Below are 15754 nucleotides of genomic sequence, written 5' to 3' on the forward strand. Positions count from 1 at the left end.
TTTACTTAGCAAAAAAAACATCATTTATTGATCTATGGGTAGCTAAATGCAGGGTCGCAATAAGCAGCTTATCCATATAGGCCCTCTCGTGTGACATTCTAGAATGTGACGCGCACATGAGACCCGGTGCTTCACCAATCATTTCGCAATGAATAACAAAAAAAACCCACATCAATTTTACATGAAGGATCTAACTATATAGTGCTTGTTCTTTATGGTAAAAGAAACACATTGGATCCGTTTAACAACACCGAAAATCAACAACGCAATTCACTAAATAATAAGAAATTAATTGCCATTACATTAAAGCCACATCCATAACATAACTGACGCCGCACTGGTCCCATTGAACCGACTGTGCCAACTGGACTGTGTCATTAAAGGGCTTACTGTACACTGTATGTTGAATAAGCTATTAACGCCCTGTTTGTATGAATTATAAAAGAAAGGCCGTGCAAAGTTTTATTAATTCAATAAACCTTTAAATGCATACCAATACTGCGCACGGTGGATTAGCTACGTGAAGTCAGCAGCGAGATATTGAATGGGATGAGAAACAGCTCGCGAGCTAACAAGCAAGCTACAAAACCAACGGCTATTGGGGTTTTTAAATAAAATGTATAAAAGGGCTTTCTGCTTCTTTTCGGGAGACTCACTCGAGCAGCAGTGTAACAAAAAAGCGAGCCCTTTGGAAAAGCGTTGTTTTTCAACATTAGCCGTTTTAGCTGTGCAGGGAGCAACTTGGATAAAAGTGACAGCGCTAAGCTAAGCTAGCAGGCTAACGTCAGCTGGCTGTAAAAGCTGGTGGCCTGTGAATGAGCGTCTTTCTTACCGTCATAAACTGCTCCAGGGGCGTCCAGTTTTTAAGGAATATATTTTTTGCTGTATGAGGAAATGGTTTGTGTGGGGGCGATATAGCCCGAACATCCAAGATCAGTTCACCCACTGCCGATGAAGCCCGAGCATCATCATTATCACCGTCTTCATCAGAACTCGGAGTCCGGCGCTGCTTCACACACATCCATCCAGCAGAGCGGGGCCTCCTCCGGGCTCGACCATGCAACTGGCTCGGCGACGACGGATAATCCACAAGACGGGAGCCCCCGCAGTAACCATTGGCTAGACACGGCGACTAGCAGTCATTTCAGGTCGAGAAAATGAAAAATATATTCCCACGCAGGCGTAAAATAAATATAATGTGACCAGTAAAAGGTTAAAAGAGAAAATATCTGGACATTAAATCACAGAATAGGCAAATGTTGCGTTTCTGACTTTCCCAACACGAGCCTGTCCGTTGTAGTCAGCGTTCCCTGGTCTCTCTGCAGCTGCTTTGCCTGCCTGTCTGCCTTGCAGCACAGCAGCGATCAGCAAAGCGACGTAATGGCGCAAACCGAGCGCGCAGGGGCGGGGCTACGGGGAGGGAGGCGCGCAGTTTCTTTTCCAGTTTACCCAGGTAGAACTGCTCCTGCATTTAATGTTAAAGCTCCTGTGAGGGGTTTCTCGCTGGTTATGAGACAGACTGAAATTAATTTTGATACTCTTTATGACCTACAAAAGCAAACCAGACCATCAGCAACGAGATTGATTAGTTATTTTTAATGCCTGAAACCGCTGGTGGGGGGTAGGTGTCAAATGAAGTGATTAATTCCAAGCTGCCTTTACTTAGACTTTCCAGGGCACATATTTAAAGTAAGTGATACATATGACTATTAAAAGAAAGCATGATGAGATTCTTGGTTCAAAACCACCACTAAAGCATGTACAGGATAAAATAGGCCAAGACATAAGGCACGTCTTGGTCCACAGGGGGCACCAATATTAACACAGACCGAAAGTTTCTCACAGGGAGCTTTAATTAACCTTAAAAAATGCCTTTTGGTGGACTGGATGTATGCATCAGAAAATGGGGCAAATATTTTCTTTTTGGAGGGTGCCTGATGTTGATCTGTCTCCGTGGGAGTCACATGTTTTGTGTTTAGTGCCTTAATCTACTGTATGCATGGACAAAGTTATGTACCTGTACTGTACTTATTTATTTAGCTTATTTTAGTTTTGTCTTGTTTATATATTTAAGTCCACTGCATATGACGGAGTGTATTTATGTTGACAACCAAGGCCAATTGTGTATGTGGTGATGGCAAGTTCAAGAAAAAAATTAAAAAACTGTTAATCATAAAAAAAAAGAGTTAGATATCCCAACATGTAGCCGCATTTTAACAATTATACTTTTTAAACTTCATTACAATCAACTTCTATTTCTAAAATCTGTTTATCATGTACCATGTAACAGACACAGATAGCAAGAGCTGATAGAGGTCTATAACAGATATACAGTATGTTAGCCTGTGTCTTATTTTATGTTTGTATTCATGTCTTATTATGTAACGCAAACTAGATGTACATGTACTGAATAATGTAACAGCACATGTTAAATATGTTTTATATGTTGCATAACACACCATTTATTTCACAGAATATAAATAATAACATAATACCAAAGCTTTTGGAAGTTGCTAGAGCTAAATCTTTATTGTGTATGTCAAAACATATTTGAATGTTGTTTATTCTGTATAGGTCAAGTGATTGTGTAATGATATAAGACACTAATGAAAATTAAATTAAATTAGTTTTAATTTAAAAAAATGTAAATTTTATCCTTTTTTATACACTGTTATCTGAAAGGGCATTAGTAGTGGGAATTTCTGCCATAATACAGCTGATACTATAACTTAATACATGCACACAATTGAATTATTATGTATTTATTATTATGTATTTTTAACTTTACTTTCATTTTGAAGAATAAAAAAGACAGGAGTCTGAATTTCAGAATGTCATTTTGCTATTTTCAAAATGAAAGTAAGTAACAGAATTACTTATCTTGTTCTGTTTCATTTCAAGTCCAAGCCTGCCCATTCAGATAAAATGATTCTACGGCCCTGTCATTCATAGACAGTGTCAAAGAGAGATAGTAAGTAACACATTTTGAGAGAGGTAATGTGGGCTGTACTGACCTCAAGTGGCTCGGAATAGAAACAGCCTACAATGCCATTAACAAAGGACCATTGTACAGTAACTCTGTTTGGCATACAATGAAGTAAGCAGATGAAGCGGCGTGGTGAGAACAAGACAATAAGCCCAGTGTTGTTGATATGCATATCCCAAAAGCCCTTTGTAGAGAGTAAATGATGGAGTAGACCTATAAATATCAGACAAAGCTTTTTTTCTTCTTTCTTCTCTTTGACAAGGAAATTCCAGATTATTTAATATTTAATTTTTTTTTCAACCGTGTTTTCAACACAGAATTAACGGATGATGAGGGGATAATTTTGGTAAAACAAAAGTATTAAGTTCACATGTTTGGGAAAACACATCTCATTCAGGGCACTAAAGTAGAACATCTCTGTCTGTCATCTAGTTGTTGTCACATGTGCTGTCTACTTTGATTCTATTGGAGAAGTGATTCACTTAGCAGCTACTTCTGTGGCATGGTCTACCTTAGGACAAAGATTTAAAAGAGTGTCAGTGTATGTCAATCTGCAACACTATTAATTAATGAGATGAATAAAATAATGCAACTGTTCAGTATATTGAACAAATGAGATGTTATTTAAAGAAGGAAATATCGATGACCACAGGTTAAAAGAGCACAGCTCCATATCAACCCACTTTTAGTATGCACATATGAACACTAAATACAGTAGAGGTTTCAACTGCTAGTCCATTTCATAACAATCCAATATATTTTCCTCCTTCACTAAGTGGTAAAATACCTGCTTCAGGTTCGCTAAGAAAACTAACAATGAGTTGCCATTTCTCTGCAGGCTGTTAACAAAGGAGCATTTATCTGAGCGAACACTTCAAGAACACAAATCAAAATCAAGAGTAAACCCTTGAGTTTGTTTGGAAAGTCCAGGGTGATATCCATAACAGGGAACCTCTCCAATTACTATTATTGTGCTTCCCTTTATATATTAATTTAAACTCACAGCTGATTATACAAAGTGAAAAAGTAAAAACAAAACTAAATTCCATTCAACCTGTTTGCAATGAGGTTGTGGCAGAAACATGCACTACAGTTGCTCAGAAACCAACACCAGTATTGCAAATCACTCAGATACAACCTTAATTGCACAACGGTATCGATGAGAACACTGGTATGTCATTGGAACACGTCTGCACCGTCCCTATACCATAATTTCTAACTCTCCAAAATAATCAACTTCTTTCACTGGAAATCAATTCTTCTTTTCTGCTTTAAAACAGTACCCTACAAGTTGGGCTGTGCTGCAATTGAACAATGCATCTCGCAAGCATATAGGACAGTGATACTGTGACTGCATATAACAAAGCTGCGCTGCCTGACATTGTAACGATAGTCATAGCAGGCTACATGTCAGCTATTCTCCAGTATTTTACCCTTGAAATTTCAGTACAGGTACAAGTACAGTATGCAAGGCTTCACTTCCAAAGGTCGCCACTGGTGTTTATAGTTATTATAATTGTATGTATGCATATTAGATATAATTTCTCAACTTGCGCTGGTTTTGAACTGGTACTCTGTATCAGCTGATATGGACGTTTAAGTTTCTGAATTGATATCGAGAAGAGACAAGTAATATCCGAACATCTCTATCTTGCACATGGATATCTTAGGTCCTGGGCAAATAAAAGGGGACTTCTGGTAAACTGACCTGTTAAAGTCTTTTGCAACATTGATTATTAACATCAGGCTGCTATTGTGATATCTAAAGCCACAACAATGACACCTTATGTATGACTAAGACTGATCACCTTCAACAGCATACATTTCATCAAAGGCTCTGAACAGGCTTCAAAAATGTTTATTTGTACAATAGGTCCACATTTACCTACTTCTTTGTAGAATAAATACAAAATTTGAAACCCCACCATAAAACACTAGCTTTGCATTTGATTGGTTACCTACATCAGGATTCAAAAATGTTGCACAAAATAACATTCGGCATGTGTGGGATGACACATTTTATGACAAAATGTGTTAAAAATTATTTTGGCCAGTTTTTTTGCTGCAAAAAAAAAAGCACCCTCCCATTCTGCTTTTTTCAACAATCTATTCAGAGGTCAGCACAATAACAGTAAGTTACTACAGCTTATGGTAAAGCCAAAAGTGAGATCCATCTTAATTGTGAACCGTGATCTCTTTTTCAAACTTTCTCCTCTTTCAATAGAGTGAGGATCCCGTCCCTCCTGGATGTGTAAGGTGTGTGTTTCAGTTGAAGGATGTTAGAAGGAAACAAGTTCCCACTAGGAGCATACATATCCTCTCCTTTCTGCCCCATCAGGGAGCGCAGTGTCTTGTTTCTGGACAGAATCTTATCGTAAAACTCAACCCCTCCATTGGCATAATCACGGGACACTCTTGCAGCAAGTCGGTCTGAGTTCAAGTCAATCCACTGGCTGACAGCATCCGAGGTGAGGAAGTAGGAGACGGCACCCAGCCCAAGTGCCACAACGTTCACGGCTCCGCGAAGCAGTGGGGGCCCGGTGTGGAGCCCCAACACCTGCTTCAGCACCACGCTGTACACCCAAACACCACTTAAGCAGAATGGGGCAACAACTGCACTCAAAACAGGTCCTCCAGACTGCAAGCGGGCCATTTCTCGCGCTATGGCAAACTTCTGTGCCTCAATGGAAAAAACTAGTGCCTCCTTCAGAGCCGAACCGGCATCGCTGCTCCAGTCCACCGCTTTGCCGTTGATGAAAATGGTACGGTTGGTTATCCCGCTCGGGTCGTCTGCCGTGCTGTTAAAGTTTGCTGGGATGCCAATTTGGGCACCAGCAGGAAGCCAAGGGACACCTGCACCAACTGGATGGAACCCAAAGGAGGCGAAAGGAGAGAAGTTCTTGGGTGAGCTCAATCCATAGTCCTTCAACACCTATAAAAAATATTGAAATATAGTTTATTGTATTTGCATAATGTAATATTTTATCTAAAAGGTATTTTAACAGCATTCATTTATTGTCTTGTGAATAGAACCTATGATTTGTAAGTCCTATAATTTATAAAATTAAAAGGTCAGTATTGTTTCTTAACTCATCTTCTTACTTATATTGCTGTTAAAAAGGTTGTGCATGCATAAAATACCAAATCTTAATATTACAGTTATTGCTCAAATATAGTGTATTTAATAGGCCAATAGCCGATTATTGCATACATTTCTAGGTGATTTATTAGGTATTTTATCTTAACTGCACCATCCATATGTAGTTGTACAAATCTAATGCATCAAATGTAATGTGATGAGGGAGAGCAAATATAAGAAAGAAGCTCAGATTAACTTGATGCACAGACTTGTGTACACTACCTGCTTGAAAAGATCCTCAAGCTTCTCAGACAGGTCGGCTGGCTCTCCTTTGTGCCAGGCCTGATAGAGCTTGCGGTACGATATATCGGGGAAAACATGGTAGGACATGTTGGCTGCAAAGACCCCACCACAGCATGCAACAAGCAGCGGAGTCCGGTACTTCTGTAGAAGCACAGAGTACTTGAGGAAGCGAGACGCCATGTTGCTTTCTTTTATTATTCAGTTCAGTGCTGCAGACTTCAGGAGGTGGCATCTGTGAAGGAGTCACCAAATGGTTCATGAGTAAAACAACAGGACTGCATGTTATTAATAGGCAGAGAGTTAATTCAATAGAATTGTGTAGAACTTGTTTATTCCAATTCAAAAAATCCCTCAATTTAAATGTCTTCTTCAAGGTGTTATACCTGTGTCCAAACTTTTATTAATAGATGTATGAGACACAAATAACTAATACATTATGTTACTGTATGTCCATAACACAGATGAAACTCGGGTATTAGAAAAAAATCATCTTTCGCTATAAATTATCAAGAGTTAAGTGCTATATTCAGGCAAATGTAAGCACCAGTTACATTTAAGAGCATGCCACCTCCTCCTTACATTAAACGTTTACGTCCTACACAAAATATGAGTGTCACGTTTCAAGTATTGGGGTCTGCTCATTCAAAATATAGCTAAATTCGCACCGCCGAATTGAAATTAGCCTAGAATTACACAAGTTCACAGCCAACCAATATTTCCAGATATTAAACGTCCCTAAAAAAACTAGTAAACAATACTAAAAAGCCAAAGAACTACAGTTAAACAACTCTCACGCTGCAAACCGAGTCATTACGCTAATGTTTAAGTGACCTTAGCTAACTGACCTAATAGGGAAATGCTCCTTGGGGTGACGGCTTTAGCGTTACTTCACTGCATGCAAAGACCGTATGGCATAAAACAACTGCTATTATTGTCTTGTCAAGGGAAAACACAATTTTGCACTCACATGTTGTCCACATCTTTACAAGGACAGCCTCAGAGCATGTAACAGCTTTATGACTGTCGGAAACATCCTGTCCGTAAAGCGAGTATGTCTGCATGGTGTTGTACGACAGTTTTACGACAGTTAGCTCCAAGTAGCATCCATAGACAAATCTATTTAAAAACTTTACCTCTTGAAATTATATTGTAAGCAATACGCATAACGAAAATTGTTTATATAAAGAATGTATACTAATTCAAACTAATAATTAAAACTGTAAAGGGTTGAAATTAAAGGCAGATGTGTTTATTGTTTAGAAAGTGATGCATTGTTTTTGTTAACAATTACATTAGTGGCACCATCTAAGAAAAAAACCTATAAAAAGGTGGAAGTAGTTTTATTAAGGCACAATATCCAAACAAAGAACACAAGACTTCAAGTGCTTAGCATGCAACTGTAAAATCTTAACAAACCAAAAACATTTACATTGAGAAACAAACAAAGGCACTTCAACAGTGAGGGAGAAATACAAAAAAGACACCTTCAAAACTTTATCAGCACTGTTCTGTTCAATGCTACATTGTGCAACAACTAAGGTAGCACCATCCTCATGGTACCTTGACAAAGTGCAAATTGTAGGAAAATAAATAAAGAGACAATGTAGCTAACTCCCTGTTACCATTTGGTGGTGTTTTTAATATTTTGCATTGCATAGTTTTGTTTTTTTTATTGCGCAAGGAAAAGTACTTAACAGGAACAATAAATAAACATGACAGGGTAATGCAGGAAGATGATGATTAATGACCAAAGGTGCAATAACAACAAGGATAAAAGCAACAATGACAAAGATGAAAAAACAAACAAAAAACAATCAAACAATAAACTAAGTAAGTTTATAGCTTGAGTGAGTTAGTGCATACATTTTTTGAATATATAATTATCACTAATAACTCCAAATACCTCTATAATGTCATTTCCATGTATTTATTCATTCTTGTGAATGCAATGATGACCCCACAGAGATGAGAATAATTTCTCTGACTTAGACCAAAACAAATAGGAATAGTTTACTGATGTTCTCTCTTTTTTTATAGATGGCAGGCAAGTATGTAAATAACTGAACAGTTTGGATCTTCTAGCCATTCCCTGACAGCTGTCTAATTGTTCCATACAGGACTTCCAATGGTAGTATCTTCAGTGGATGGTCATCCCAGTTAATGATGAATGGAAAAAGCCTGTGCCTGAGAATACTGCGAACTTGCCATTACAAATCCACAACATCCATGATCCAGACCATATGTCTCCCATCCTCTGGACATCCAGTGCCATCACACCCAGTGCCTACATTGGACTTTTACCCATCTCCACATCCCAGCTGTGACTCCAGTGGTGCTTCTCCATCCGCTTTGCGGTGGAAGTGAGAAACTTTGTCGGTCCGCATCTTATACTGGTCAAACCAAGACAGGTGGAGTTCTCGATGGGCGCAGTTTGGGTTCAGGATTACGTGTGTGTATCACACCATCGCTTTCATTTTGTACCAAATGTTGAAGCTTTCCCAGGTAATTTACAACATCAGTCAATGCTCCTGGGATCTGCTTTCGCTCATCCTGCAGGGGGCGCTGAGCTTTTGTCACCCAATCACTCACTTTAAGAGGACTGAAATGTCTGAAGCACCTTGAACTCATCTCTTATGTTCCTCTCTGTCCAGAGCTTGGTTCTTACTTCCTTTTTTTTTTTTTAACAGTTCACTTTCATGTTATTGAAGAGTTTCACTTTTTGAGTGAAATGGAATTCTGCAGATAGTTCTGCAGACAGGTGTAAACTTGTGTTGTGCTGTGAATCCCTGCACAACACAAACAGATGTCTGCTGGTCCATACAGAAGAGCCTTCTCGGCCTGCAGGCGACAGATGACCTCAGATTCTACCTCTAGCAAGCCTTGCACAGGTTTCTCATCACCAGGCTGTGGGCTGGTTTGCTGGTTAAAGACACAGTCCTGCAAATGGGGCGAGCTGAGGCTACAAAGAAGAAGGACAGGGTCTTCCTTGTAGATATCATGGCAGACTGAACAGGACAGCTACTTTCTTGGCAGCGACCAGCTGGATGCAATCTCTTGTTCTGTTCCTTCTTCTTCTGTCTTTTCTTCAGGCAGCGGAGAACTCAAGTTGTATAGTAGTTAGAGTTGTTCCAACACTCTTTGAAATGAAATTCCATGGAAGCACCTTGCCAGAGACTGAATCTACAAGGCTTTCACTACCCATAATGCAATATTCCAGGCACATGATTTGTGATTTAGTTTGTGTTCTATTTCTAGTCCAAAACACATTTTTGTACCTCTGGTGTGATCTAAAACTTGCCATGAATTCATTCCTCTCAATATGATTACATTTTCTTTCAATTCAATGATATTAATGAAAATAATATTTAGCAGAGCAATCATAGACCGTAAACTTTATATGAGAGCATAAACACAAATAGGGTGGTGGCTCACTGCAAGATTGACACCTCCATCTTCATACATAAGATTCATAAAAACACTTATTCTCAGGTCACAGTTCAACAATGGTGAACTTTGACATTTAAGGCAGATGGAGCCAGCCAGGGCTCACAAGTACAGGGAACGCATTTAGCTTTAAAATATAAACTTCCATCTGAATATACTGTTGTTAACTGTCTATTTCTGAGTGTTGCCCTAATGCTCACTTTATTTATATCAAATACTACTTTATTGATGTCATTTATTTATTCATTTTTTGCCTTGTGGAAACCAATATATCCTTACTATTGCTATTTCAAAAATGTAATTTCATTCTGACTTAAAGTAAAAATTAAGTGAAATCTTCCTATTCTCTTAAAATAATAGTGAAGAATAAAAATAGAGAAGATTTTATGAAAAACATAATTTAACGTTACTGTAGTGACTTTTGGTCAAAATAGATCACTAAAGGTCAATTTAGGCAAATTATGTGTCAGTGTAAGAATAAAGGCAGACCAGCAATTTACAGTAGAAGCTTATTTGAAAATAATAATAATAATAATAATAATAATAATTTTCAATCAGATTGAATCAGAATAATTAGAGCATATAAAAGAGGAACAAACAGGTAGAACTCAGCAGGATAAAAATAAAGCTGATCTCCCCCACATCGAGTCATTGCTGTCAGCTGTGGGTGTGATGAATAGATGGGAACAGTTCATTTCAGCCCTGTTTGTGTTTCCCAGTCTTTCGAGAGAACCAGTTCACTGCAATAACTGTGTTCATGCACATGCACTCTATGTTTTATGTTCCACATTTCTATAGATAGAGTCAATAATGCACGCAATCTCTTGTAGATCAGAAAAAGGGGAAGGGGTGATTGTGTGTGTTGGCTGCAGATCTGGTGTCTGTTTGGTGAGCTTTAAGATGTGGTAACATGTGCTTGAGGTTTGGTTGTATATACATGTATTAAATCTAGACTTGTTGCTCATGCATGGGATGCAAATTAAAGCTAGAATCAGGTATGCAAAACTTAATTTCCATGCAATCACTTACTGCACATTTCAGAGCGTGGTATAGAGGAAGTGAAAGTTGTGCAGTTGCTAAAGAAAACTTTGAGTATTTTCTTACTGCATCATCCTGTGATGACCTCTTGTTAGAATAGTTATATCACTAGTGAAACTGCAGAAACAGTAAAGACGTTTTGTATTAAGAAGGTTTCCATCAACATGGAACCTTCAATGAACGTTGGTATCTTATGCCAAATTAGCACAGTACTAGTGTTAAGGTGGACGTTTATTAACATGGGGCAGCATAAAGAATGGGTTTAGAATAGGACAGCCAAGCAACACATTTAGTTATTTGTTTCAAACTAATGTTGGCCAAAAGACTACAGGCCAGAGTAGATGACAGCTACTTCAGGTGCTTTATGTGTTTTCTCCAGTAACATACTTTTATTGAAAAATTGCCAGTGAAAAGTTTCAGTACAAAAGGAAAAAATGCTTCTAGGAATTAGGTCTTAGAAAGATCTGAAGTAAAATTGTATGGGCCACATACCATTTCTGTAACCATTTTAACATCAAGCTATTTTTTTCTTCTCAACCCCTCCTCTCTGGTCATTGAGTACAGTTTACTTCTATCTTGCTTGCAGTTAGAAATTTTCACATTTTACTCACTATGCAAATTAAAATAATGCTTCCATACCTGAAAAAAATAATCTGCAAAATCTGGAAAAGATAAATCAGAGATTTACACTGAGCGGGTCACAGTTGTGTACAAAACACCTGTGGAGTTACAATGTATAATTAATATGACCCTGTACATGGAGGGGAATGCCCTGTGTTGGCTGTCAGTATCACATAGTCATTGCAGTTCTGACTAATCTGGTAAAACTGAAAAATTCATCAGTTGTGTGTGCACGCATGTGTGTGTGCATATGTATTGTGATCAAGACAGATGGTCTGATCCTAGTGGAAAGAAACAGCTCACTACTGTCTCCATGGAAACAGGTAAGAGGCGATGGAACTGAGATTCTCTTCATGTGTGTAATATGTGTGTGTCTACATGGACAACATCAGAGAAAACCCCCTTTTCGGTTCTGTTCTATTCTATTTTGTTTGATTTGCTCTATTCTATTATTTTCTATTCTATAATATTCTGTTCTATTTTGTACTGTACGATTGTATTCTATTCTATTCTGTTCTATTATATATTGAACTATTATTTTCTTGACTATTTGATTATTTTTTTATTCTATTCTCTACTATTCAGTGTTTTACTATTCAATTGTGTAAAGTTCTGTATTGTTCTGTCCTATTCTATTCTGTTTTATTGTATTCTGTTGTATTCTATGTTGTATTCTATCCTATTCTGTTCTACTTTATTCAGTGCTATTCAATTCTGTTTAATTCTAATGTACTGCTCTACCCTGTACATTTGTATTCTATTTAAATGTACACAAAAACAGCATAGTCAGTTTATTGTCAGTTAATAACATTTATATTTCTTTAACACAATTACCTTATATAGATGTGCTTCAGTCCTCCGATGGTCGGGGATCACATCCTTGTGACTATAGAAATATTTAAGGAGCTAACAGATTGCATGGACATTTTTTGAAAGCTGACATTGATGTCATTAAGTGATCACTTGCACTTGCAATCTTTGGTCCTTAGCCTTTTATACCAGCCTGAAGGGACCATATACAACACAGGCTGGAAACCGATACAAGACCACTATCACACTGTTAATTTTACATGGTTAACAAAAACTAAATTGAATGAATCTGCACTCTTTCAGATCTTTGTAGGACCTGAGATGGGGGTGCATTATGCATGATGTCAGGTGCCAAAGAAGTCCTACAGGAGGACAGCATTCAATAACTAGAGGTCAAAGAGGCTGTTTGCTGGAGTGTGTTGTTTTGTTACACATGTATGCATGACCACATGTATGCATTCTATGTGTCAGTGCATCAATACTGACACAAACACACATTGACGTCACTGGTGCTTAATGATCCATGTCACTGAATGTCACTACACTTATAAATGTACACATTATTAACACTATGGATGCAGCATGAGATAAAATCAATACTTGTATTTGTTAAAATGCTGCAAACATTCCTGTGAGAATAAATATAATTCAGTTTGATATAATTGTACACATGGAAGCCTGTAAGTGTAAGTCATCTGTATGTAACTGCCGTCACAAAGGCTACAAAAAGCTCTCTCAGAGGCAGAAGATCAGGAAGGCACCAGGACCTGACAGTGTGTCTCCCTCCTGCCTGAGAGTCTGTGCTGACCAGCTGGCCCCCATCTTCACCCAGATCTTCAACTGATCTCTGGAGCTGTGTGAAGTCCCCTCCTGCTTCAAACGCTCCACCATCACAGTTCTGAAAGACTACAGGCCTGTCGCCCTGACGTCTGTGGTCATGAAATCCTTTGAAAGACTGGTGCTGAGCCACCTGAAGGACATCACAGGCCCCCTGCTGGACCCCCAGCAGTTTGCTTCCCAGACAAACAGATCAGTGGATGATGCGGTCAACATGGGACTGCACTACATCCTGCATCACCTCGACTTCCCAGGGAACTAGGCATGGCGTTCAAAACCATCATCCCACTCAGGAAGTTCAACCTACCTCAGGAGCTGCTGATCATGTTTTACTCTGCCATCATCCAGTCTGTTCTCTGCCTGTCGTTCACTGTTTGGTTTGGATCTGCCACTAAACAGGACAAACACAGACTGCAAAGGACAATCAGGTCTGTGTAACCTTGTCTAACCTGTCCTTGTTTTTAAGTTTAGTATGTCTGTTTTGTATGCGTGTCTGTATATCAAGCGCAAAGAAAACCCACAGTCAAATTCATTGTATGTGCCCACATCCATCCATTATCTATACCGCTTATCTTGTTCAGGGTCGCAGGGGGGCTGGAGCCAACACCCTGGACTTGTCGCCAGTCATTCACAGGGCTGACACAGAGACAGACTCACTCATACCCACACCTATGGGCAATTTAGAGTCACCAATGAACCTTACAAGCATGTCTTTGGACTGTGGGAGGAAGCCGGAAAGAACCCACGCATGCACGGGGAGAACATGCAAACTCCGCACTGAAAGGCTAACTTTGCCCAAACCGGGGTTTGAACCAGTGACCTTCTAGCTGTGAGGCAACAGCGCTAACCACTGCCCCCATACTTGGCCAATAAAGCTGATTCTGATTCTGATTCTCTAACTCTGTCCGACCCTGCAAGCATTGTCTTAAGAAAAATCATGAGTACGCCTGTGACACAATGCAATCAATTCTCAAATTAAGATCCCATCAACTTGCCTGTCCATTCCAGTGGAGTGACCTCTCAATGAATGAATAAATCAATAACCCAGTCAATCAATTCAACACCTCTTGATTGGTTCCTACAAGTCTCCTAAAGCCTAAATCAACAGAGGCTTGCGTCAAACAGAGAAAGCCTTTGACTCCTTGATGAATACTCTAGAAAAACAAAATGTGTCAGTGCTGACCTGTAAAAACGTACATGTTCCTCATGTTTTGTAAAGACCCCTTTCAATCATGCTGCCCTAAATTTGTCAAACTGTTGATTTTGTTGAAAGTGCAATTGATTTTCGGATCGATTACTGCTACAACTAGTTGGCACACATTTGAACACGTTGAAATAGGAGGTGTGATCGGCAAATCAGACACCCACTTTGGTCCAAACTGAAGTATTTTAATTTAGTTCAGTGGATTGCTATGAAATAGTATTTGTTTTATGCTAATCTGCTCTCTTCCCTGTCATTAACTGTGTTTGACATGCAATTTGCAGGGAATGCCTGACAACAATTTGCAGAATTGACACTAAATACAGTCTAGAGATTACTTCCTCTTGCACAACAAGAAAGTAAGAGGATCACCAATTGATAAATAACAAACGTAGGCATGCTAATGTACTTACCTAAGACATGAACATGGTAACCTTTAGCTTATTTGGACCTTCATTGGTGGTTGGAATGCTTACACATGATTTGGCCCAGGTACAACTTGACAGAGTTTACAGTGACACTTTTGATTGTCAAAATATGATGCAGTTTTAAATCATTATGAAGAATACCATGGTTATATTGCATGTACTGCATGCTAGAGGAATGATAAAGCACCTTAAGTTCAGCCTAATGTAAATGATAAATAAACTGGATTTGTATAGCACCTTTTAAGTCTTCAGACCACTCTAAACTCTTTACATTACCTGTCAACACTCACCACTTCACACACACATTATACACTGATGGTAGAGGCTGCCAAGGTGCCTGCCTGGATTGAGATGAAATCTAATTTACACACACTCACAACCTCAAGGCTATGCCTTCGGAAGCAATTTGGGGTTAAGTGTGTTGCCCAAGGACATGCGCATTAGTGGACGACTCGCTCTTCCTCTTGAGCCACAACGGCTCAAAAGATGCTCAATGTTCACCTTTATACACTATAACATCCCATAGTCTTTAACAGCATTATAGTGGATCAAAAGATTTTTTACATGTACCCCTACTTTTGTGGGGGGGGATACCACTTCATTCCCCATCCCTTATAATGTAATATGGGTTCTTCCTGGATTATTTACAGAGGTAAAACTCATATCCAGCTCCTTCGTCCTCATTTAAATTGAATTATTTACATCTGTCTCATCCTCTCTCTTGCACACACACCCATCACTGATGGTTACTGTTAATGGACTGTTACATCATAAACTGTCTTGCCAGTAATGTGAAAAAAGAGTGCGTGAGCCTTGTTTTTCTGAGCCCTTTCTTGCATTTATGTATTAATGTGCATGCTCTTGTTACATACACTAATACAATATCTCTCTTCAAACAATATATGTGTACAAAGGAACATGTCACAAGGTTTCAGCAGTCCTTGGAATTAGTATTAACATTATTTTTCAACCTGCTACTGAGAAGAATGTGATTTCTCAGAAGCGAT

The 15754-nt window shown here is 38.8% G+C and overlaps 2 protein-coding genes across 3 annotated transcripts in view; both read right to left on the reverse strand.

The window, feature by feature from the left end:
• Positions 1 to 1323, reverse strand: part of ptpn4a (protein tyrosine phosphatase non-receptor type 4a) — a 76160-nt gene extending 74837 nt beyond the window's left edge. For both annotated transcript variants that reach the window (XM_069662677.1, XM_069662676.1), the window contains exon 1: positions 833 to 1323. The gene's annotated coding sequence lies outside the window, so the exon portion shown is untranslated. The remainder of the gene's footprint in view (positions 1 to 832) is intronic.
• Positions 1324 to 4860: 3537 nt separating this feature from the next.
• Positions 4861 to 7390, reverse strand: tmem177 (transmembrane protein 177). Its single transcript, XM_069663634.1, has 3 exons — positions 7336 to 7390; positions 6348 to 6600; positions 4861 to 5918 (listed from the first exon to the last, which is right to left on the reverse strand). Exons 2-3 carry the CDS (start codon positions 6546 to 6548, stop codon positions 5187 to 5189), a joined length of 933 nt encoding a protein of 310 aa, XP_069519735.1. The 5' UTR covers positions 6549 to 6600; positions 7336 to 7390; the 3' UTR covers positions 4861 to 5186.
• Positions 7391 to 15754: the final 8364 nt, after the last annotated feature.

This window comes from Semicossyphus pulcher, unplaced genomic scaffold, assembly GCF_022749685.1.
Source record: "Semicossyphus pulcher isolate SPU_LCO1_2020_fin unplaced genomic scaffold, fSemPul1.0.p SCAF_15, whole genome shotgun sequence".
Lineage (NCBI taxonomy): Eukaryota > Metazoa > Chordata > Actinopteri > Labriformes > Labridae > Semicossyphus > Semicossyphus pulcher.

What these genes read in the sequence shown, in the direction of transcription:
- tmem177 (XM_069663634.1), bottom strand. Translation starts at nt 6,548, where the DNA reads ATGGCGTCTCGCTTCCTCAAGTACTCTGTGCTTCTACAGAAGTACCGG. An exon ending in TTGAGGATCTTTTCAAGCAG is followed by an intron (nt 5,919 to 6,347) that starts GTAGTGTACACA and finishes TATTTTTTATAG; the next exon opens with GTGTTGAAGGACTATGGATT.